At 32.2% G+C, this 24,030-nt stretch overlaps 1 protein-coding gene across 10 annotated transcripts in view; it reads right to left on the bottom strand.

Moving 5' to 3' along the window:
• Positions 1-24,030, bottom strand: part of EPHA7 (EPH receptor A7) — a 181,117-nt gene that overhangs the window by 28,001 nt on the left and 129,086 nt on the right. For 7 of the 10 annotated variants that reach the window (XM_008006644.3, XM_008006645.3, XM_008006647.3 and 4 more), the window contains exons 6-7: positions 4,162-4,286; positions 1,356-1,539 (exon numbers count right to left, since the gene is read on the bottom strand). In XM_008006644.3, the coding sequence (XP_008004835.2) occupies positions 1,356-1,539; positions 4,162-4,286 (309 nt within the window). The remainder of the gene's footprint in view (positions 1-1,355; positions 1,540-4,161; positions 4,287-24,030) is intronic. The other 3 variants (XM_008006646.3, XM_038002267.2, XM_073022577.1) reach the window with 1 other exon arrangement.

The following is a 24,030-nucleotide window of genomic DNA, read 5'->3' as shown; positions in this document are numbered from 1 at the left end:
TCTTATATAATCTATCTAAAAATAATAATCATAAAAATGGCATTAAGCTCACCAAATCAAATTATGTAGCAAATTTGTAAACTGATGCCTTTATGTTTACCATTCTACGTGAATGATTTATATGTCAAAATGATTTCAACATACATTTTTATTATTTGTGGCTATGAGAGTTACAGATTTATTTTAAAATGTAACCAAATATGTGGAAGAATAATACTGTTACCAAACTTAACAAACATTAGTTAATGCAAAGGATATTTATCCATTCACTCTACCTTTTAAATATCTATACAATTCTTTCTTTAAAGCCAAAATAATTCTTTAATCAAATATATTAATTTAATTTGTTTAAAATATTTTAATTCAGAAAAGTCATATAACATTTTCCAATTCAATTTTGATTAGAATTTTGGAGGAATGCTGGATTGGCAAGGAGAAGAGATAACAGCTGGGAAACCCATGTGCCTGAGCAGTAACATCAGGAGGAATCAAAACCCTAAAATATAGAAACACAAACTGAGACATCGGCTCTGTTGAGGAGCAACAGCAGTGGTATTCAGGGTGTTCTGAACTTGCACTCTGACAGCAAATGGGGACATACATCCCAAGATACATCTGCTTACTTCTTATACACTATATATACATGAAATTTTACTATAATCTTGTTGCATTATAAAACGTGAACAAAATGATAAAGGGGCTTCAAAGATATTAGCTATATTCTATTTTTAAGATGAGTGGTTATAGGGATATTCATTTAATTATCTCCCATATATTTCATATATACTTTAAATATATTCTTTAGTATGCATGAAATATCCCATAACATAAATGAAAAATGTCAAAAATAAAAATAAATATAAGTTCTAAGACCTTCCTGAACTCTCATTTTTTAAATCATTGCTAAATGGTAAGTCACTTAAATGAACACAGGTCCTTAGATACCATCTTTCTCTTGTTCACCTCACTACACATTCTGGCTTCATTTGTGGGTTTCTGTGAAGTAGCCGCTTTGATGGACACACTTAGAATAAGATTGTTTTGAGGTCGACAAAAACATCTTGTGTCAATACACAAATTGAATCAGTCCTGCTTCTGTTTCTAATTTCACCTTTTTCAAAAAATAAATCCAGTATGCGTTAAAGAAACTAATTTAAATCACAAGGTTCTAAAATTGCTAAACAAAACAGCAAATGTTAAATTAACATGAACTTTTACAAAGTACATTTATATGTACATATATATTTTTATATGTACAAATTATGATGATGCAAATGATCACCCCAATATTGAAAAAAATATTAATATATGCTGGAGTTATTGAGAGTAAAAATCCAAACCAAAGGCATAATTACCTTCAAACATTTTACCTGTAGCTTCCTCTAGTGTAGCAACATCAAGTCTAGGACTGTAGTTTCCATAACCAGCAGCAGTAAAAGCCCGAATCTGGAAAACATATACTGTTCCTGGTTTCAGATTATTAATGGAGGCTGAAGTAGACTTGGTTTTTACTGTTGAGTAGGTCCGTTCCCTTTGATCCTAGAAACAATATTTAGAGGAAATATTTAATTGTGATTGTAGCCAGACAATTTGACAGTCAACTGTTTCAATTTAATTAAATTTGCTCCATTGTTTTTATAGAGGCTACATTGTACTTTGTGGAATATTATTAAGTCACTTCTAAGGTAATATAAAATGAAAATGTGAAACACATGCCTTTGTAATATATATATTTAGGGAGAAATAATTTAGTTAAAACATTTCTGAGGTTTTTAACTTTCGCACAGGTAATACGTGACAAAAACTACTTAGCCATAATATAATAAAATATCCTACTGGTCAAAGAGTGGGTACACCTGTACAATCTACAGTTTAGTAGAAGTCATCAAATCATAATATAGTTCTCTTAAGTTTTTTTGAAAGTTATTCAGCAAGAAAAGAAGCTAGATGCTAAAAATCCAGAAAGTTATTAAATCAAGAAATTCAGTTAACACTACCACTATATTGACATACGAATTTTTTAAAAACAACCCTGAATTTCTTACAGAATAAACCACTTCTGCAAAACAGTATTTAATGGAATATTTTTAAAGTAAAATTATAAATATTAAAGTTTACATATATATGATTTATGGCTTGAGAATGTTTTAAACATGATTTATTTCTTTTTTTCATATTTCAGATATAAAAACTGATGCAGAGTTTACTAAAATAGTAGTTTTAGGTTTATTAACAATTTTTATCCTATCATCATCAAACACATTTTATGTGCATATACAATAAGATTAAGAAGGAAATAAATGTAAAAACTCAAGCATATAAAAACTCCATCAAAACAATATTTAAATAAATAAAAATTTAAATCGTCCTTCATATGATTCTCACAAGCTATTTAGGAATAAAAGCTGTAAAAATTATACTTCAAAATATACAATTTTAGAGAGTTCTTACTTGGTATATAATAATTTCATGTGTTCAACTTTATCTGGCAATGAAATTCTTCATTGAAATCTTAAAATGTCTATTTAGTTGTTCGATTTGCCTTCACAGTGAGATTTGCAAAAGTGTAAATAAATATATACTTAAGCCTGATTTACTCAAACTGATCTGTGATTGTCCTCATTACAATCATTTATAAAAATGATAGTTTGTATTACATATATTTATTGCAAACAAAAGACCTAGGCATAACTCAGGTGACACAAACATCACGCATGTGTACATATACATTACAATATAATACAATACAATGCTATTATTGTCTTTTAGTTGCCTAATACGCAAATTTAGTGAATGTAGATACTTTTTCTGTAAGGCCAAAAAACATGATTTGAACAGATTTATTCTAGAGAAAACATTTGCAAAATATTTCAGATTTATATTGTGAGAAACTTTACTCTTACCACCTATTTGTTTCATCGCTTTTGAAATTTGATGCAATTTCATCAGGGACTATAACTGTTAGCTCTCATGGGAAACCAGATATACTAAAACCAGCGTTAAAAACAATTATCCCCTCTAAAACAAATTTGGTGGGATGAGAAATGAAGCATATAAAATGCAACCTTAGCTATGAAGTCATGAATTCATAATGTAAGTAACAAGCAAAAATATTTTAAACTTAATCTGAACATTAAAACAAAATCATATTTTAAACTAATTTTTCTTCAAAAAAACAAAGGTATCTATTGCCAATGTACTATATACATTTCAATTTATTTAGTCATGTCAACTCATCCCCAAAGTTTTCTCAAAGCTTTAAGCTCCCAATTTTCTAACTGTATTGTCTAAACAGTTAAAATGATTATGTGTATTATAGCACTTCAGGTATCTCAGGTAAGCCAAAAATAGTAACACATTATTATTACTGTTTGTAATAGCAATGGTTTCCACGTTTCAAATCTTTCTGTGAGGTGGAGTTTTAAATCATAATCTGTGAACATGGTTCATATAAACATTTTTCTCTCTCTTTCCAAATGAAACAGAAATAAATACACTCATATACTCAAATACATCACTAGTTACTAAAATTTAGTCATTATAGGGAGATTAAAAAGGCAGCACTTGGGTTTTAGCCATACTATTTTTCCTGGAAGGAGAGGTGTAAATAAGTACCATACATGATTATTAAAACATATATAAAAAAAACTTCAGGAGGAATTTAAAGGAGTGAAATAGCATCATCTGATTTGTAAGTCTGAAGAACTATATCTTTATTATACAAAATAGTATTTCAAATTACTAAACTATTTGAAGTCATTATCATCACTGAAACCACATAAATTAAACAAATCATTAAGGTCCCAAACAGACATACTAAAGAAAATATTTTTCAAAATGCATTGGGCTGTGTGGTTTCTGTGGTAGTAAAATATCCTATATCTAATTATTATGATATCAAAAATTGAATATATAAATAAATACATATGCTACAAATGGGACACTTTCACTTGTGTAACACAGAAGCTTAATACACAGAAATCACAGTTATAGTAATGAGCCAGAGATTCACAGAGATGGTTATTATAAATGGCTAAAATTAACTATGAAGTTTGAAGTAGCTCCAAATTGTTGGCATAATGACCAACTTTAGTCTACAGTACAGTAGGATGACATGAGACACACAGCACATTGTACATTTCAGTTGCTCTTCGCACTTACTTTCTCGTAATACTTGATTTCATATTCTGTGATGACTCCATTGGGATGCTCTGGTTCCTGCCAGGAAAGCTCGACACTCCGCTGCAGCACTCTCTCCTTCATTACTCCGCTCACTTGCGAGGGAGCTGTTTGGACAAGATGTGTCAATAAACAATGAGAAAATTCACTGGATGCCTCAAATCAAATGTCACAACTGATCAGTCCCATGCTGTGCCAGTTTCATTAAGGTAAAAGAAAGCACCTTTTCATAGCTCACAATTCAGAAGCTAATGAATATTCAAACAGGACCTTATTACTGTTCATAAACGTTAATAGAAATTTAAATTAAAGTGCAAACAGCAGAAGATAGCATTGTTCAAGTTAGTGAAAAATGGAAATGATGGGGCTGAGAATGACAATTAAGCAAATGAATGCTAATTAAGGCTAGAAAATATGATTTCAGATTAATCTCCAGTGATAAACTAAGTCCAAATATTTATTTCACATGCAACAGCAATACACTTTTTAAAAGAAAAAATAATTTAATATTATGCAAGAAAAAGTGTATGAAATGGCTACTTTGATCTTCAGTGAAAGGGATCATATTTTTAAAAATGTTCTCATGTTTCACTTGGTGTGTGTATACTCCCAAAGAATTCCAAACAACTTTGGAAAACATCTTTAGACTTTATTAGGTCAAGATGCGAGAAAATGTAAAGGCTGCCTGCTACTTAAAATATGTGCATGAACACACATACATACACATGGACTCATGCATGTGTAATTTATACCTACGTAACCTAGGTTTCAAGCTTTGAAAGGAGCAATTCAAAGCTACAATCTTGCTTTCTCTTTCTATACAGATAATAATATGCTTAGAGTTCTTTCATTCTAATTAGTGACATATACTCTTTTTGGTAGCTAAGTCTGTGGAATGTAGCAAACTAATTTGCTCTGTCTAATTTGCTCAGTGATGATTAACTAGTTGTCTACTCTGTCTAAATGAGTAGCTGCTCTGGCTTGGCTGAATTTCAGTGGGGTCATTATGTTTCATGTATCATGCTCTATCTCATTCTGTAAAATATTTTCAGGCTGTTAATTTAATTTTCTGATGTCTGAAATTGTTAATAATCCTGCTGACAGAAAAGCAATTATATGGGACCAAGCCGTTTAAGCAACCTTCCGATGTTTATCCCTTTGGCTTTATTTTGTTTCTTCTACTTAATATTTTCTTGTATCAATGTCTATAAAACACATTTTTCACTTCTTTCCGGCTTGGCAATTTTGAAGGAAGGACATGGAAGATGCATGACTCTCATTTCCTTCCAGATTACTAACAAAAGCGTAACGAGGGCAGTTTAAGTGGGACAACTTTCCCTTGAAGGCGATGCAGCTGAAGTACTCAACAAACTGTGTTTACAGTCTAAATGCATTTCTGATATGTGTTCAACGAAGCTAATGTCTAATAAGAAATCTTATTTTTGTCACAACTTTTGAAACCTGAACATATGCAGTAAACAAGAACTTATCTCTAAAGTGACACGTCTCTGTACCCAGAACATGCTTAGCATAACTCAGCAGACTGCAACGTTCAAGAGGCTGCTTCCTTAGGCCATGGCCTTAGGAATCCAACTCCAACTAATTGTGACATGAGATTCTACTTGACAAATAATCTCTAATAGTATAACTTACTTTAAAAAATCATTCCAAAAATTTACATTTTAACTAGTAAAAACAATAGACTGCAGCACAGGTGACAGGTGAGTATACTGCAATCGTTAACACACTGAGTTACCCAGGAGTGCTGCTGGTCTCTGATCAGAGTTTACAATGTATGTGTGCCATTTGAAAATAAGTTAGCTAGAAATAGGTTAGAGACATTGTATGTGTAAATCTCTAGGTTTCTTTCAAATAACACCTATAGCCTACTGTGATTTTCAGTATAAGTCAAACACTAAGACATTTTGCTTAGTTTCGATCCCTAACTATCACTTTGCTTGGTATGATAAAAGAGGCAGGAGACTCTGAATTCTTCAAGTTATGGAAAAGATTTGGGTTATAAATCTACCCTAAGTTTCTGATACATTGAAACAAGATCTAAATATAAAATGAGATGATTTTTGCAAGTTATATACTAAAATTACATTCATTATTTCACCCTGGAAAATAATTTTTACCTATAAAATCACAGCAATTGGAGACTGAAAAAGAAAAGCTGCTAAAAATACTTGAAATATATAATATTTTGAAACTCATATCACAGTGCTGACAGTGAAGTATGCCTCAACGTATTTTCCCTTTTGCACAGGAGCCATACCTGTAAGAGAATATACTCCTGAATTCTTCTATATTTCTTTCTTTTTTTCTGGTATCCCTTGCTGATACTATATCAAGTCACACATTTTAAGAGGGTCAGAAACGGAAGCACTAGCACATGGCCCTTGAGAATGGATAAACTGCATGACAGGAAAAATCTCTCTCTGTCTTACGTCCTTCAAATACAACATTTGGTACAGAAAACGTGATTATATGTTCCCCGAGCTTCAATATCTTAGGTATAAAGGATACACAACTCACAGGATATACAGCTTATAACCAAAAACATCTCTAGCCTAGTTAGATTCTAACAAGGTATTATTTTCAGATAAAGTTATATGTTAAAGTAAAATAAAGTGGCATAAGGTATGTTAATCTTAAAACAATGATTTCTATGGATAATATATTTGATTTACTAAATTAATGATATTGTAACAATCTCACTAAGAATGTGCTCACTCTTACACCAAAATATTCAGTTAACTACCATCTAAAGTTCATTTCTTAAAAGAAAATAACAATATACAAATGAACTATACAAATGAAATATACAAATGACAATATACAGATGAATATACAAATTAATTACATGCTTTCAGAACCAATTCAGTGTTATAACATTTAAATTATAATTTTTATACATATCAAAGTGAAATTAGATATGTTGTAATTGGAATTATGTGAAGATAGTAAATAGTAACCAACAAAAATAATGAAGTTCCTGAATTGAAAGACATAGGTAAACACATACTGTATATAAAACAGCTTTTTGACATAAGTTTTTAGTAGGATTTCTAACAAAAAATTAACACATTCATTTTTAATAGAGTTTCTAGAAATATTCAAATATAAAAATTAAATTCAACTGAAAGATGGAACTTCCTTTGCCCTTAAAGATCTTCAAGTCTTATCAGGGATACAAGATATTACAAATAAATAAAATATAAAACAGACTAAGCCATGAAGCAAATTATTAATTGTATTTGGAATTTTCACAGATGACAATGACAGAAGACCTTAGGAAATTCAAAATTTGTTTCCAGAGTTCAAAGTGGTAAATCTCAACAGCATGAAAACAAAATTGATAAATTTGATGAAAGAGTAAAGCAAAAGTCTAATGACAGACAGAAAAGTAAATTTGTGGAATGGGTTTGTTAGTATAAGGCTTTAAATTGAAAAATAATCAGTAACAAGAATGGCGGGTTTATGTTCAGACCTGAACCAATCAGCATTTTACAGATTTTGAGTATCAAGCACTCATATGTGATCTTTGATCTTAATCAATTTCCAACTAAAATCCAATTACAAAACACGTATTTAAATTACAGAATGGAATTTATTCATAAGGTCTATGTACTGCCTCCCTCTACCCCCTGCCAACCTGTTAAGCTTAACTATTTGTAAATGAAAATTTCTTAGCATGAAGCAGGGAAAAAGACAATTTTAAAGCACAGAATAGTAGGCAGAGTGACCCCACAAAGATGTCTATACCTTAATCTCTGAAACAGGTAAATATGTAAATTCCATGGCAAAAAGGGTACTGCAAATGTTATTAAGGTTACAGACCTTAAAATGAAGAGATTACCCTGGATTCTTCCCAGTGGGCACTATCTAGTCATATGAGCCCTTAAGAGCAAACAGAGATGCTGCGGAAGTCAGGGAAATTTCAACTGTGGGAGGAACCAACTTGACATTGCTGGAGGGGACCTCAGAGAAACATGAAAAGATATGGGGCAGCTTTTAGGATCAAACTGGCCCTAACTGACCGGCACAGAAATCAGTAATTCAGTCCTATCAGAGCAAAGAATTTGAATTCTTCCAACAACAGGAATGAGCTTGGAAGTAGATCTTCCCCAGAGTTTTCAAGAGCCAAGACCAGCTGATAACTTGATTTCAGCCTGTGAGGCTAGTAGTTGAACCTTGCTGTGCCCAGATTTGTGACCTACAGAACTGTGAGATAATAAATGAGTGTTTTAAATTGTTCAGTGTTTGTGGTAATCTATTATGGCAGTGATAGAAAATGAATACATATGGTAAGAAAAAAATCAGACCTACCGAAATTTTTATGAAATTATGAAAACAGGCTAGTGATTGCATGTTTAAATAATGTGATATTAAATTATATGTTGAAACAGCATGGAATCAAGGAATATTGACCTTAAGACCCAAAATACAATGTTTCATAGAAAAGAACTTAACCGAGATAATGAATTTCATTTTGGATTTAAAAAGTCAGTTATTTATACCATTTATTTTTTCTACACTTACATGTTTCTAACTGAATTTAAACAAAGAATGAGATGGAAAAATATATCTGTATTTTTAAACTATACAATAAGGTAAGATGGGTCCACAAGCATAAAATGACCTTTCATCAAATATATCAAGTTTTTAAATCCACTGAAATTTGTTAGAAATCCATTAGGTAAATACAAAAAGGAAAAGTAAAGACACCTTTCGAATACAGTCAAAAGAAAACCTGCTAATAGTAGAATGATGCTCTTTCATGGAACACTTTTGCTATTACACATTATCAGTAAGAAATTCATTTTAGCAATCCTCGAAATAACAAATGTATGTGTTACTATGAGCCTAGTGTTCTAAAATATTCAACTTTTAGCTTTCTCACTCTTCCCCCCAGGTGTTCATTTTTGCACTATAGGTAAAACATAAAAATACATACAAATTTGCTTAAATAACGAAATCCTTGGCCATAGTTATACATGCAGTGCAGTGTATCATGTAACATAGCAATTCTGTTTCTAGGGTATGTAGATATATGTATAAAATGCTAAACACATAATTTCACAAAATTTCAATTTCTTGGCTGTGGAAAAACAGGGGCACTAATAATATTAAGAATGATAGATACACAATTTTAGCTAAAAAAATAGGTACAGGAACTAAAGGTAATGGAACCTGTAGCAATTATGAGCTATTCTTTTGTGACAGATGTCTGTCAAATTATCTGTGACTGGAAAGAAACATGATCTGTAGTTAAAACCAACATAAATTTTCATTCTATAGTAAGTGTTTGAAAAAATTGGTGGAAGAGGAATGATGTTTTTCAAAATTAAATTATGTTATTTACATTGCTATCTACTTAACATACCAATCAGGATAATGATTTTCAAAATGTAAAATGTACAATATAATAAGATATATAACAGAATGAATTTCTAAATAAATTCAAGAAACAGTTACTAAAAAGACAACTTGACTAAGAAATAAGGTTTGAAAGTTCTGAAAAAAAATATGATGTTGAGCTGAAAAAGTAGGAAAATAAAAGCATCCTGCATAGGGGCCCCAGTCAGGTATACATGTGAGTTATAAATCAATATATCTTCAGTAGAGTAATAAAATACAAAATAAGAACTACAAAACTCACCACTTCACAATCTGATCAACCAGGAACAATTCTGTTCTTTAAAGCAGCGATTGTAAAAATGATCTGACAATACATCTTTTTGAGAATAAAGTTTTCTTTTTTTAATCACCAGATAATTGGCAACCAATTGTTTGGACATTTAATTAATTATTATAGAAGTTAGCACTTCTTATGAAAACCTATAAGTAAAAGGCTATAAGGGGCATCCGGTTGTGGAGAAGAGCTACCGTTGGTCATTGATGCTAAGCACATACTAGGACTCCTCCTAATATCTGCTAAAGTACTGACTAAAATGTCAACTGTTGAAAGGTTAATGTGTAACTCTTCATATATTTTAATTTTAATAGAATTTCTCTTAATGTAAAAAATATAAAATATTGAACACAATAGGTATAAATTAGGCAAATTCCCCGAACTGGCTGTCCTACTGATACCAGTCTTACAAAGGAATAGCTCAATAATGACCTAACATGACAATTGAGAATGGTTAAGGAGTTCCTGATAGTAAGACACCTGCTATCTATCTTTTCAATCAACAAGTAATACTGTCTTTTTACTTGTTTAGTTCTATTCAACAAATACTTGTTTGGCATTTACTATATGCAAGGCATTGTGGATTTTTATAGTTCCTTAGAATTTGTAACATGAGAGAGAGAGAGAGAGAGAGAGAGAGAGAGAGAGAGAGAGAGAGAGAGAGAGAGATTTCTTTCCTTCTAAAGCCCTATGAGGTAAATACTGTTTTTCTTGCTGTTTGTGTGTGCGTGTGTGTGTGTGTGTGTGTGAAGAAGTTGAGCATTAAAAATTAAGTAGCATCATCTCAGAAAGAGGTATATTTTTATTTAATCCATGTTTTTAAGCCCTAATTCCCAAGTATATTTCAACTGTACTGCAAAATTCTAGGCTCCGACACTTCCTGAGAGCAGAAACTAGCAAGAGGAAAACTAAGCAGTCATTCATTCATTTAATATTTATTGAGAATCAATGATGTGGCACGACATTAGGTTTTGAGAATATAAGGATCAAAAGACCCATAGGGATCTGCTTAGTAGGCAGTAGCAGTCTCAGAAGCTGCAGATACTAGAAGAGATTAAGCTGAGCAGAGATTTTTTTAAATGGAAAATGCGTGTATATGCTACAAAATTCAAAAATACTAAAGCGTGAAAATTGACACTCCCTCCCAACCTGTCCCCATGTAACTAAGGTACTTCTCGCTGAAGCAACCACTCTTAGCAATTTATTTGGTATCCTTCCAGAAATCATCTAGGTTAACACAAATATGTGCATTTTTTACATGAATGGTATTTTTTGATTTATGCTGTATTTTATAACATATCATTTAACACATATAGATCTGCATCACTCTTTTATCAGCTCTGTTGTATTCCATTATACATATGCGCCATGATTTATCTGACCAGACACCAGACACTTATCAATAAGTATGGTCCTTTCTTACCTCTTTTTCTTACTCATTATGATCCAATGAAACTGCTGGTAAACTGGTACCTAATTAGTTAATCCTATAAGGAGAGCAAAATATTTCAAAGTAGTCTAGTGCCCACAGGTGAAACGAGGTAGGCAAAGTTACATGGACTGAATAGGCAAAATGTGGCCATTGTGAAAACTCCTTTAGAGGTTTTGCTTTAGAAAAGAAAATGAGCACTTTATTCAGTTATTATTATTTAAAGTATTCTAGAGCAGTGCCACTCAAAGTGCAGGCTGGCTACTCAAAACGCAGCTGCAAGTTGTTGGTGTGTGAGAGGAACTCGGGTCAGATGTACATCAACTACCTCAGTAAGCACTTTTTTGTAGCTCAGCTGACATTTTTTTCTTAGTAAGATTTCTTGATGAAAGAAGCATTTCTTTTTCTTTGCAGCTTCCTTGATCACTTTCTTTCTGGTGCTAACTACTTATCTGTCATATGCTGGCATTTTGAGTAAGAGTGACTTTTAAAAGTATGCTAGCATTAGTCTTAAATACTCTTCACTGTAACACTAAAATGCCCAAAAGGTAAGATTACTATCATATTTTTACAGATTTCTGATGAAAACTCCTTTCGCTCATACCTTCAACATATAATTTCTCATGACTGATTATAGTATAAGAAATTATACGAATTGTAAAGATGATGATGTCTCAGTTTCTACCTTCCAGATTTAAATCCAGAAAACAAGTTAGAACATGAATGCGCACAAACAATCTAAATGCAAAACTAAATATCGTAACATAGATGAAATATAAATCAAGTGCCAACATATTCCTTGGAGGCATTAAAGAGCAAAACACACAGAATGTTGTCGACCCCATCTGTAATTCAGCATTTGATTGGTATACAGCCATGCACTTAAACAGCTTATCAATACTTTTGGCGTTATATCTATAATCTGCAAGTGATAACTTTGTATCAATTAGATAGTAACAAACTCAGTTTCAAGATTGGGCACATATTTTTCTGTCTAGTGGCCTCAACCGTTAAGCAACAACTTCTTGAATCATTCTTCCTCTGCTTCAGCTAATACAGATTTTGTTTTCTGTTGATAAGAGTGGCTACACAATGTATCATTCAATTATGTTACACCTGTCTATCTCCTCAGCTATTCTGATGCTCCTTAAAGGTAGAAAACCTAGAGAAGCAGTGGAGCATAGGAATGAAGAGCATGGGCCAGAGGGCTAGCCCATGGCTTATTTGCTGTGTGATCTTGAGCAGAAAATTGAACCTCTCTGTGTCTCAGTTTTCTCAGCTTTAAAATAAGGATAATCAGAATACTTACATCATAGATAGAATTGGGTTATGGAAATTAAATATATAAATAAATGTTAAATACTTAAAATCATTCCTAGCACATGGTAAGAATTCCCCCAAAAAATGTATTACTATTCTATACTGACTTTGTTTGTATTAAAATTACTGATACCTGGGACACCTTCCAGAATACGCTGATTCTAATATCAGATTCAGGCCTTCGTATTTTTCAAAAACTGCCTAGATAAAGCTGACAGACAGCTGAGATTGAGAATAATTCCTTTAAATCTTTGGCAGGAACATAAATTGCTATTCTAAGGGGGGATACTAGCACTCTCCATAATAAATGCTGGCAATGTTAGATTTTGAAATCTTACATTGGTAAGTTTTATAAAATAGCCATTTCAGTAAATAATCCATTTGTATAATGTATACTCTGTTTTATATGCATGAACTAGCTAGAAAAGTACATCATCAGTGTTAAGTCACTTAGAAAGGATACATCATTGTAAGAAAATGAAATAACTAGCAAAATGAGATGAAGACCAACAACACACACTCTTTTCAAATTGTTATAAAATATATTGAGAAGGAGAAATACACAGATTAAGTAATTTCTATTTTGATTGGTGAGGAAACTAACATTTTGAATTATTTGTTTTAAACTACTTTCGTACTTTTACAGCCAGTAAACTGGCTCCATCTCTAATTTTTCATGAATTTGTAGCCAAAGGGTACTTTATAAGGTCAACTACATAACTGTGGCTTAGCTTTAATGACGGAATAATCATAGAAATGATTTGTCAGGAAGTATGGGACAGCTATGGCCCACAACTAGACTTCTTTAACAATAAACCTTTAAGTAGAATATGTGTATATATGTCTATACACACACACACACGCACACACACACATTAGTTAATGACCTCCCTTGCAGGTCATCAGAGTAACATTTTCAGTTGTGCACATTTTCTTTGACCTCAGAACATTTTTTTTAAATAAAGAGAGAAATATATAATATTCCAATCGAAAAATATTATAATACCAGTTGACAATTTTTGACATAATAACTTAGTCTAAATGTCAAGCTCTGGATATCTTTAAATTTTCATAGCGATATTGAAATTTTACAATATGGATTTCTCTATTACACAGGTAAATGATTTTAAATTTGACGTACTATAACTGTATTTCCTTACAACATGCACATCAGTGTAATCCTTCATTTAGATAAGGTAAATTTATTTATTATATATTTCACAAAATGTACAAATAATTTTATGTAATACATACAATTTTACATATATTTATATATGTCACTATGTGCTTAAGTAAGCTTATTAGTTCCTTTTCCAAAATATGTACACAATGTTTATAACATTGTCATGGACATAATAATACTCTAAATTCACAGATTTGGTTTACTTTTAAGAAATAGTAAATAATGTATTTAAACAACATATAATTTGTTTATTAAGAACAGGGTCCATGAGAAGGAAATTGAAGAAAAGAGGAATATGAGATTTGTCTTGAAGGCACATATTTTACATTCTGTTAATCATACCCATTCATAATAAATCCTATTTATCCATTTAAATAAAACTTGCATTACGAACACTAACTGTGTGCTTAATAGGTGACTACACTGTGTTTATAATTTCCCAAATACTTTTCCATCACATCAGCATTTTTCATTATTGTGAACACAATGAATGGATTACAACCAAAGTTTTTACAAATAAATTAGAATAAAAATTGAGTTCATTGCAAACAGTAATATAGTTTCATAAAACCTTTGTTTCACATGTATGGATAAAGGAAAATAAAGATACATAATATGCATCTAGAAATTACTATAAATATATTTAAAAGTTTTGAAAATCACTATATTACATAAAATATAATTGAAGGTACATCTATTCATAAAATGATATTCATTTAAGCTGATAAAATACAAAACATAATACAGTGAAAATGTTTGATAGTTCCATACTATACCGTTAGTTTACTCCATCCCAAAGTTCTCAATAATGGCTGAAGAGAATGACCAATTTCATTATATTTTGGCTGCTATCAGTACCATATTTTTTTCTATTTTATTCTATCTTTTCATTTTCTTTCTCTCCTTTTTTCCTTCTATATAGTATGGATTTTTTTTACTGTATTTTTTCTAAGCCTAAAACCCACATGTATCAAATATCAATTGACTTTCTTAAACATGATTTAACAATGTTAGTTTTTGCAGAATTATTCCTTGTTAGTGGCTTTGTTCATTTATTTATTTATTTTTTCAAAATCATCACTCTGGTGTTCCTCAGAGTGATGATCTGTAAAGTGGATTATCCTAGAAGGGGAAGAAGAAAAGAAACAGGAAAGAAGGAGGAAGAATAAGAATAAGAAAGAGGAGCAGGAGCAGGGGGAGACGGAAGTGAAAAGGAAGGAAAATGCAAGTGGCCTGAGACTTAATACTATCTCATTTGTAAAGACACATGCACACGTATTTTTATTGTGGCGCTGTCCACAATACCAAAGTCATGGAACCAACCCAAATGCCCATCAACATCAATGATAGACAGGATAAAGAAAATGTGGTATATATACACCATGGAATACTCTGAAGCCATAAAAAAGGATAGGTTCTTGTCCTTTGCAGGGACATGGATGACACTGGAAACCATCATTCTCAGAAAACTAACACAAGAACAGAAAACAAACACTTCAAGTTCTCACTCATAAGTGGGAGTTGAACAATGAGAGCACATGGACACAGGGAGGGGAACATCACACACCGGGGCCTGTTGGAGGTGGGGGGCTGGGGCGGATAGCATTAGGAGAAATACCTAATGTAGATGATGGGTGGATGGGTACAGCAAACCACCATGGCATGTGTATACCTTTGTAACAAACCTGCACATTCTGTACATGTATCCCAGAACTTGAGGTATAATTTTTAAAAATGTACAATTAAAAAAGTTATCATCTCAATTGCTCCAGGTACTCTGAATACATTTTATCTCAAAAGTGCATAAACTTAAGAAATTCATATTGCTTAACAGAAAATTCTCAATATTAGTCAAGATTTACCACTTTATTGCAAGAATCTGCTACAAACTAAGCACTTAAGTTTAGTATTTTCTGCTAAATACATTTTGATTAGCTTTGCAACTTGTCTTTTAAAGTTGTTGTTTTACAAAGCAGCATTAATTCACTATATAATATTTTATTACCAAGAGAAAATTAACACAGCTAATTAATACCCAAGAATCACTTTTATGCAATGGGAAGATCTGGCTTATAATGAATAGTTATACAGAGTGAGAGTTACCAATTTATGAATAAGTTTGGTTCCAAAAGTTAATTTGTAATTTCGTTGTTTGTAATTTGGAGTTTGTTTAACACAGACATAATATCACAAATAGCAGATTGCTAGGCCAGCCAACAAACATGTATTTGACCCAGAAGTTTCTTAAACTATTGTAAATTTGCACAGATAAGGAATTGAAAACAATTCTGTTTTAATATTAGTTACTATGCAAAAGAGGAAAACCAAGACAATGAATAAAATGTGTTTGCTATTACTACTGATGCGGTTGCTTCAATTACAGGAATTAAGATCTCCCTGAATTCTCCCCATATTCTGATACATCTTAGCCAAGGACAGAAACTTTTGCTTGCAGTCTGCCTCTCTCCTTCTCTTGACACATATGCAGTCCAGGCTTTATTCCTAAATAGTCTCCAGCCAGCAAGAAATAACAAACTCAAAAACTAACTAGAACATAAACATAAAGTAGATTATGTACTGACTTTCATCTTTTTTCAGTTAGAGCTGGGGTCTGTGGCCCATGGGCCATATCTGGCTAGCCACCTGTTTTGTAAATACAGTTTCACTGGATCACAGCGCACTTTTTTTTTTACATATTCCCTCTGGCTGATTCTGTGTTAAAATGTGAGTGTTGAGGAATTCTAACACAGAAAACATGACCTGCAGAACGTGAAATATTTATTACCTGGCCCTTTTCAGAAAAAGTTTTCCTTTGTCTGAGTTAGCGTCTGTTTGGCTGCAAGTAAGAAAACTCAAAAAACTAGTAATTTGATTGTTGTTGTTTTTCCTTACACACGCATACACACACACACACCCTACGCACAAACAAATGTATTCTACAGATGGGCATCTACTATGTATTATTCATTTGTTCAAGGCTGTACGGATGATTCTCATGGCCCTTCCCTCTTGGCTGCTGCTGCGACACCTATGACATCTATATTGCACGCATGGAGAAGGAAAAGGCAGTGCGAACGCTCAGCACCTCAACTGGGAAAGCCACAGTTTCCCGCAAGCTCTGGAAATCTTCTGTTTGCATCTCATTCCCTAGGCTGGGAAATGAATTTTTAAAATGGAATCTGGCTGTACTACTGCACTAAAAAAATATGGTAAATAAGAAGAAAGAAGATATTAGGGAGAAAACTAGCAGTGTCTGTCACCTTCATCATCCCAATAGCAGAGGAGAGGGAGATCACACACTTAACTTGATTCTCCCTCCTCCCCAATTAATTTCTTTTCTGAATATAGAACAGAAAGAACCAAACGAATTGATTCAGATTTCCTAAGTGAAGGCACCAGATCATGGATAAAAATAATAGTTTTTAAACTAGGGCTTGGAAGACTATATATGATAGCATTAAACCTTTATTTGTCAGGTTTAAAAGGTAGCAGGTGAGAAAAATATTGTTTGCTTGTATCTGGGAGTTTTCAGGTGAGGCTTTTCCCTGCAGGACCAGACAGCTGTAGAGATTCTGAACAGGGCAATAGGTTGTGTCTGAAACAGCCACATCAGGTGATTTAAACATATTTCCAGTAAGTCATTTACTAGATGGTATGTATAACATGTTAATTAGCATGAATATACCACCTTTTTTTTTTTTTTTTTTTTTTTTTTTGTGAGACGGAGTCTCGCTCTGTCGCCCAGGCTGGAGTGCAGTGGCCGGATCTCAGCTCACTGCAAGCTCCGCCTCCTGAGTTTACGCTATTCTCCTGCCTCAGTTTCCCGAGTAGCGAGTAGCTGGGACTACAGGAGCCCGCTACCTCGCCTGGCTAGTTTTTTTTGTGTGTTTTTTAGTAGAGACGGGGTTTCACCATGTTAGCCAGGATGGTCTCGATGTCCTGACCTCGTGATCCGCCCGTCTTGGCCTCCCAAAGTGCTGGGATTACAGGCTTGAGCCACCATGCCCAGCCAATATAGTACTTTTTAAAAGACTTTCAATAACATTTAATTTTGCTATTTTATAATTGATAAATATTTATTTGAAAAAGTCTCAAATTGATTCACAGTACTAACAAGGAATACTCCACCATGCATATTTTTGGTACTTAGTATATGCCAAACAAATGAATAGTGGTGTGACACTACAAATTACCTTCTCTCCTTTATATAAACCAGTGTCTTCCTGTCTACTGGATTCTTCCTGCAAGACTTTTTGTAGACTCTCCCACGAAAATAAAATTGTTTCTCAAGCCTATAACCCTTTCCGTCTGCTGGAGAATCTCTTTTCTTCACTGTATAGCCAAATATATATATAAAAAGTCCATATTATTTTTCTCCATTTCTCAACTCCTTTCATGTTTCAACCTTCTTTAGTCTGGCTTCAGTCCCTCTCATTCCATTAAATGAGTTATTGATAAGATTACCCACAATGAAGTGCTTTTCTCAATCTCTACCTTTCTTGGATTCTCAGTAGCATGAATATTTTTAATCTCTCTGCCCTTTTCTCCTTGGCTTTTGTGGCATATTCTCTTCTAATTTTTCTCCTATCTGGTTGATTCTCTCTTTTTTTTTAACTTTTATTTTTAGTTCAAGGGTACATGTGCAGGTTTGTTATATAGGTAAAGTCGTGTCATGGGGGTTTGTTGTGCAGATTATTTCCTCACTCAGGTATTAAGCCTAGTACTCATTAATTATTTTTCCTGATCCTCTCCCTCCTCCCAACCTCCACCCTCTGAAAGGCCCCAGTGTGTGTTGTTCCCTCTGTGTGTCCATGTGTTCTCATCATTTAGCTACCACTTTGTTTCCTTTGCAAGCCCCTTCTACTCAAGCAACAGTCGAATTTCTTCAAGGCCGTATGAAAAGATGTTCATCGTTAGTCATTAGGGAAATACAAATTAAACCTACAGTAAGATATCACTTGACATCCAACTAGAATGACTATATTTTTAAAAATCTAGATAATAACAAGTGTTGGCAAGAATGTGAAAAGAATAGAATTCTTTATATGTTGTTGGTAGAAATGCAAAGTGGTGCAGTAACTATGTAAAAGCAGTTTTTTTTTTTAAAGAGTTAAATATAAAGTTACCATATGACCTAGCAATTCTACTCTTAGTTATCTACCCGCAAGAAATGAAAACATAGGTCCACACAAAGATTTAAATGTGCATGTTCACAGCAATATTATTCATATAGCCTCAAAGTAGAAACAAACTAAAGGTTCATAAACTAGTGAACAAATAAGGTGGAATACATACAAATAAATAGAATTGCTCAATACAAATGGATTTGTATTGTATTATATATAGTACAACACAGAAGTACCTCAAAAAATTAGGCTAGGTGAAAGAAGCCAGATGTATCAGAACTACATTGTATGATCCTACTTACATGAAATGTCTAGAAAAGACAATTTTAGACAGATACAAAGCAGTTTCGTAGTTGCCTAGGTCTAGGGGTGAGAATGGGAATAAATGTAAATGGGCAGAAGGGATCTTATGGGGTAATGGAAATGTTCTAATACAGGATTGTGGTGATGCTTGCACAACCCAGTAAATTTATTAAAATCACTGAATTATACATTTGAACTGGGTGAATTTTATCATATGCAAATTATACCTAATAAAAGCTGTTTAAAATACTTCATTTTGCATGACTTTTAGGATAAGAAACAAAATCATTACCATGTACTGTCTGAGTCCCATGTATTTTTCCAGCCTCACCATGCATAAATCTCCCCTCATTTTGTGCACCTTATACTCTTTTCTGTTGCTTGGCTGTGCCCAGCTGCTTTTCACACCAAGTTAAGATGCCATTCTGATTGTTCTTTTCTTAAAGTGACTTTCCTAACTTCTCTGAGTATAATCCATCTCCCTATGTGTTCTCGTGGAATTAGGAAGTATCTTTTCGTAACACTTTACAGCTGAAAACTGGCATGTGTTTGTATGATTATTTGATGACTATTTGTTTTCCCCACTAGACTGTAAGTACCATAAAGTGGTGGGGGGCCCACATTTGGTTTTGCTAACCAATATGTTTCCATTATTTATCACAGCATGCAACTTTAGACGTATATTAAATTCTGTTTAAATGAATGAATAACAACTATCAATTATCTAAAATTTCCTTCTTGGACAGGAAGCTTTTTTTCCCCCCATATAGGTTCTAGGTTATTTATTTGCTCAAATTAAAGTACCTTATCTTATAAATTTATATCTTATAAAACTTTGTAATATTGTACACACACCTCAAGATCAGACTTTATATTTTTAACTAGTGCTTGCAATTGCAATTCTCTAAGAGGGAAAAAACTAGTATATTGCATTTCTCTAACAAGGAAACGTCATTAACTCTCAAGTGAGAGAAAGAGAAGCAAATTAGTGATACCATATATGTTAGAATAACAACTTGAAAGTCAACAATATTTTTTTGGATAGTTTTTAATATATCACTAAGATAAATTTTGTCAACAATTAATTAAAACTATTAATTCATAGCTTATGAATTGATAACTTTTAAAAGTATGTAGATCCTGGCTAACATGGTGAAACCCCATCTCTACTAAAAACACACACACACAAATTTAGCTGGGTGTGGTGGCGCGTACCTGTAGTCCCAACTCCCAACTACTCCGGAGATTGAGGCAGGAGAATGGCTTGAACTCGGGAGGCGCAGCTTGTAGTGAGCCGAGATCACTCACTGCACTGGAGCCTGGGTGACAGTGCGAGATTCCATTCCAAAAAAAAAGCATGTAGAATAATTTTGCTAAAAGTAATCTCAGGGTTTACCTTATTTTAAACAAATGCAACCAAGTTATCTCATTACATTTTGTCTGCATGACCAAACAGGAATTTGGAGATTGAATAGGACATATAAAATCGTTTGTTATATATAACACACTTACTAATAAAACAAAGCCCATCAAAATGATAGTGTCAATTCCCTGAATTTTCATTTAAATGGTCATCATGGTGAAGGATTTTAGTTTATATATTCCCTTGGTCTTAAAATCGTTTTGGATGGAAAAGCAAAATATAACAAACTATTAAAGAACAATTTTTGTCTAAACTGATACACACTCTATTTTATACACAAAACTCATCTTCTTAATATTTACTGTAATTTTCCATGTAACAAAAGGGTTATAGTTCTTTATTTATAGTATCTAAGCCAAGAGTTTCCTTTTAAACTTGTCATATATGTATATGTGCATAAATATACACATATGTAATGATTTTTATATAAAAAGGTCTTCATATTTATAGTCAAAAGCAATCTATGACAAACATATTTTGGTAATTCTCTGACTAGTGAATTCCATAATATGATAACTACAGAAAAGTATTATGTAACAAATGACTTGTACCTTCTTGAAAATATTTCTCATTTAATATAATGCAGTCATGGAAATTGTATTGGCTCATATTCTCTAAAAATGAATTCTATATACAATAATTGTACAAGATTGATAAGGTTTCAGCTTTCCATTCAATGATAGGTAATACATACAAAATGACATCGGAATTTTCTTCAACTCTTAGCAATTTGCCAGGTCTAATTCAGAGAGACTGGAATTAGTCCCTAGAAGTCTGATAACTTTCAATTATCTAAAATCTTCCTCTGAAATAGAAATAATTTATCTCTTCTTTCCTTTCTCTCTCCTTTAATTTTAGATTTAGGTTAATTATTCAGCTTTAGATCTCTTTTGCTTAAACCACTAGATTATATACAAACTATAACCAAGACTTGGCAGCAATGTTTGCTTCCTGAGATGTGAAGCAACACAGGGTATAAATACGTTCCATTACAGGACTTCTCACTAAACAATAGTGAGGTGCCTCAAAATGCCCAGTGTTCTAGCATTTTAAGATTTGAGGCCCAGAAAAAAGTCACATAAATGATTCATTAAAAGGCAATTATATCTAATAGTTAATATAAATCGGATTCTGCATTTCATCATCATCGTCATAAAACAAACAAAAAATACAGCTGCAAACAATGAATACAGCATTGAAATATATCCCAATAGTTTATGTTGCAAACACTACTCTGTAGATGTTCACTTAATATTTGCAAATCACTGACCAAGAAATGCTGAATTTTTCTTTAAAATGAGTAAATTTTATATTTTGATAGTAATAAAATTTGTTCAGTAGTATCCATCTCTGAAAATCCCCTTATGAATACATCCCTGATTTCTGTCCTAAACTGTCTTGGATGGCAAACAAAAGCAATTGTGTAACATATTTTGTTCATAAAGTCCTACATATCAATGATAAATAAAAGGTATACTCTCTACAGTTTCTACTTACTAAAAATTTATTTTGAATGCAAGGTTCCTTATGCAATCTTTTAAAATAAGAACTTTTGAATTTAACAGAGTTCTAGGGCTTTTACAGTTTTTTTTTTTGTCAAAGATCAAAAAGAATTATCCTTAAGCATCTAATCACACAGGCAAATACAGTATTTGACAAAAGCTGCAAAATTGATTAATCTTCCATCACCAAACAATAGACAAAAAATACTTTTCTGGAACCAGATTATCAGGTTATGGGTACAAAAAACAAAAACTATTTGTTAGTTGCTTCCCAATGATTTGTTTGCAAAACTGTACATTACTCCTCAGACAAGGTGCAAAAGAACTCTTAGCCACATACACATATATGTCAAAATATTCAAGGTATGTAACACACATAGAATATAATCCCATTATATCCCAAAGTTAGAAAAATATTTTCAAATCAACATAAATTTTACTTCCATACTTGGAATTAAACAATAACATATGATTGGGTACTGTCTCATAAGCATACATAATTAATTACACTAAACAGAAAGTATATTACTGAAGACACTCCCTACACTCCTTCACAAGATTTGAAGTCATGCAAGAAAAGGCACAATCACAGCTCTGTCACTTATTAGTTATGTCATTTTGTCCAAGTTGCTAAATGCTCTCCCTTTCCTTGTTAGTTATTAGTTATTTTTATCACTTATTAGTTTTTTTATTATTTATTTTTATTTTGCATATCAATGGGGAACATGACTTGGTAAATGCACTCATAAATACAAAAGTATTCACATCTCTATTTTCAATGCTATCTAATATTTTAATTTTACCCTAGTATTTTAAATATCTCTGTCCAAACTGTTGATACCAATGAGAAAAACAATAGCAGATATAGTTGTTATTGGAAAACTGATGACCTAAGAAAAGACAGGTAGAAATGCAGCACTCTTATTTGTATTGAAAAGTTGTGTTTTTGCGGGGGGTGTTATTCAGTTAAGTTGCCACATGACAAAGCTGACGCAGATAACAGGTTATGGAGTACTACTGTATTATGCTATTAATACCTATTGCTTTAGATCAATATCCAAGAAATTTCCAACTGTTTTTACAAGCTCAGCATATGAAAGTAGGTAATAAATAAATATGTTACTTTACACTAACAATAACCTACAGAGAAGTAACTTAACATCATCAGATAACTTTTCATTTTGTAGTATACATATAACATAATGTTTACAACTTCTGTAAATACTAGAGAGAAAGGCAAACAACCCATTGAACTACAGGTGATAAGAGGTATTCAAGATAAATCTACGTTCCTGTCAAGTACTCCATTTCTAATCGTTTTTGCTCATTTTGGAGAAGGTATAAACTCTTTATATTCATGCTGATCTGTGGGAGCAAAGAGGGTAAGAAAGATGTTAAGTTAGAAGACAGTAGTAAATTATGGAGATGAGAAATAGTTTGAGGCCTTGTACAATTCAAAAATAATGATAAATTCTTTTTTCTAATATTAAGTTAAAGATTTTTTAAAATATTGACAAAATTATACACATTTAAGAATTAGATTATTACAAATCAGATAATATGTAGAAAAGACTATGTAAACCCATATATATATATATATAATTTTTTGTTATTCATAATTTAGTTTGCAAAATATTCAATCTATTATTTCATCTTATTTAGGTATTTTTAAAATTTAAAACATCAAATTTTAGTGATAATTTAAGAATTATGTTTCAGAATATTTAGGTAGTTTAGTATTAAAAGATTATTAATGAATTCTGAAATATTTTCCTTTGGTTTTAAAATACAGATATTTTGTAATATGCGATAAGCTTCAGAAAAGAATGTGAAGTAAAATAAGACATTTAGAAAAATTAGATATGAA

Source organism: Chlorocebus sabaeus, chromosome 13, assembly GCF_047675955.1.
Source record: "Chlorocebus sabaeus isolate Y175 chromosome 13, mChlSab1.0.hap1, whole genome shotgun sequence".
Classification (NCBI taxonomy): domain Eukaryota; kingdom Metazoa; phylum Chordata; class Mammalia; order Primates; family Cercopithecidae; genus Chlorocebus; species Chlorocebus sabaeus.
Note: the sequence above shows the minus strand (reverse complement) of the source record. Positions and strands in the feature narration are given on the sequence as shown.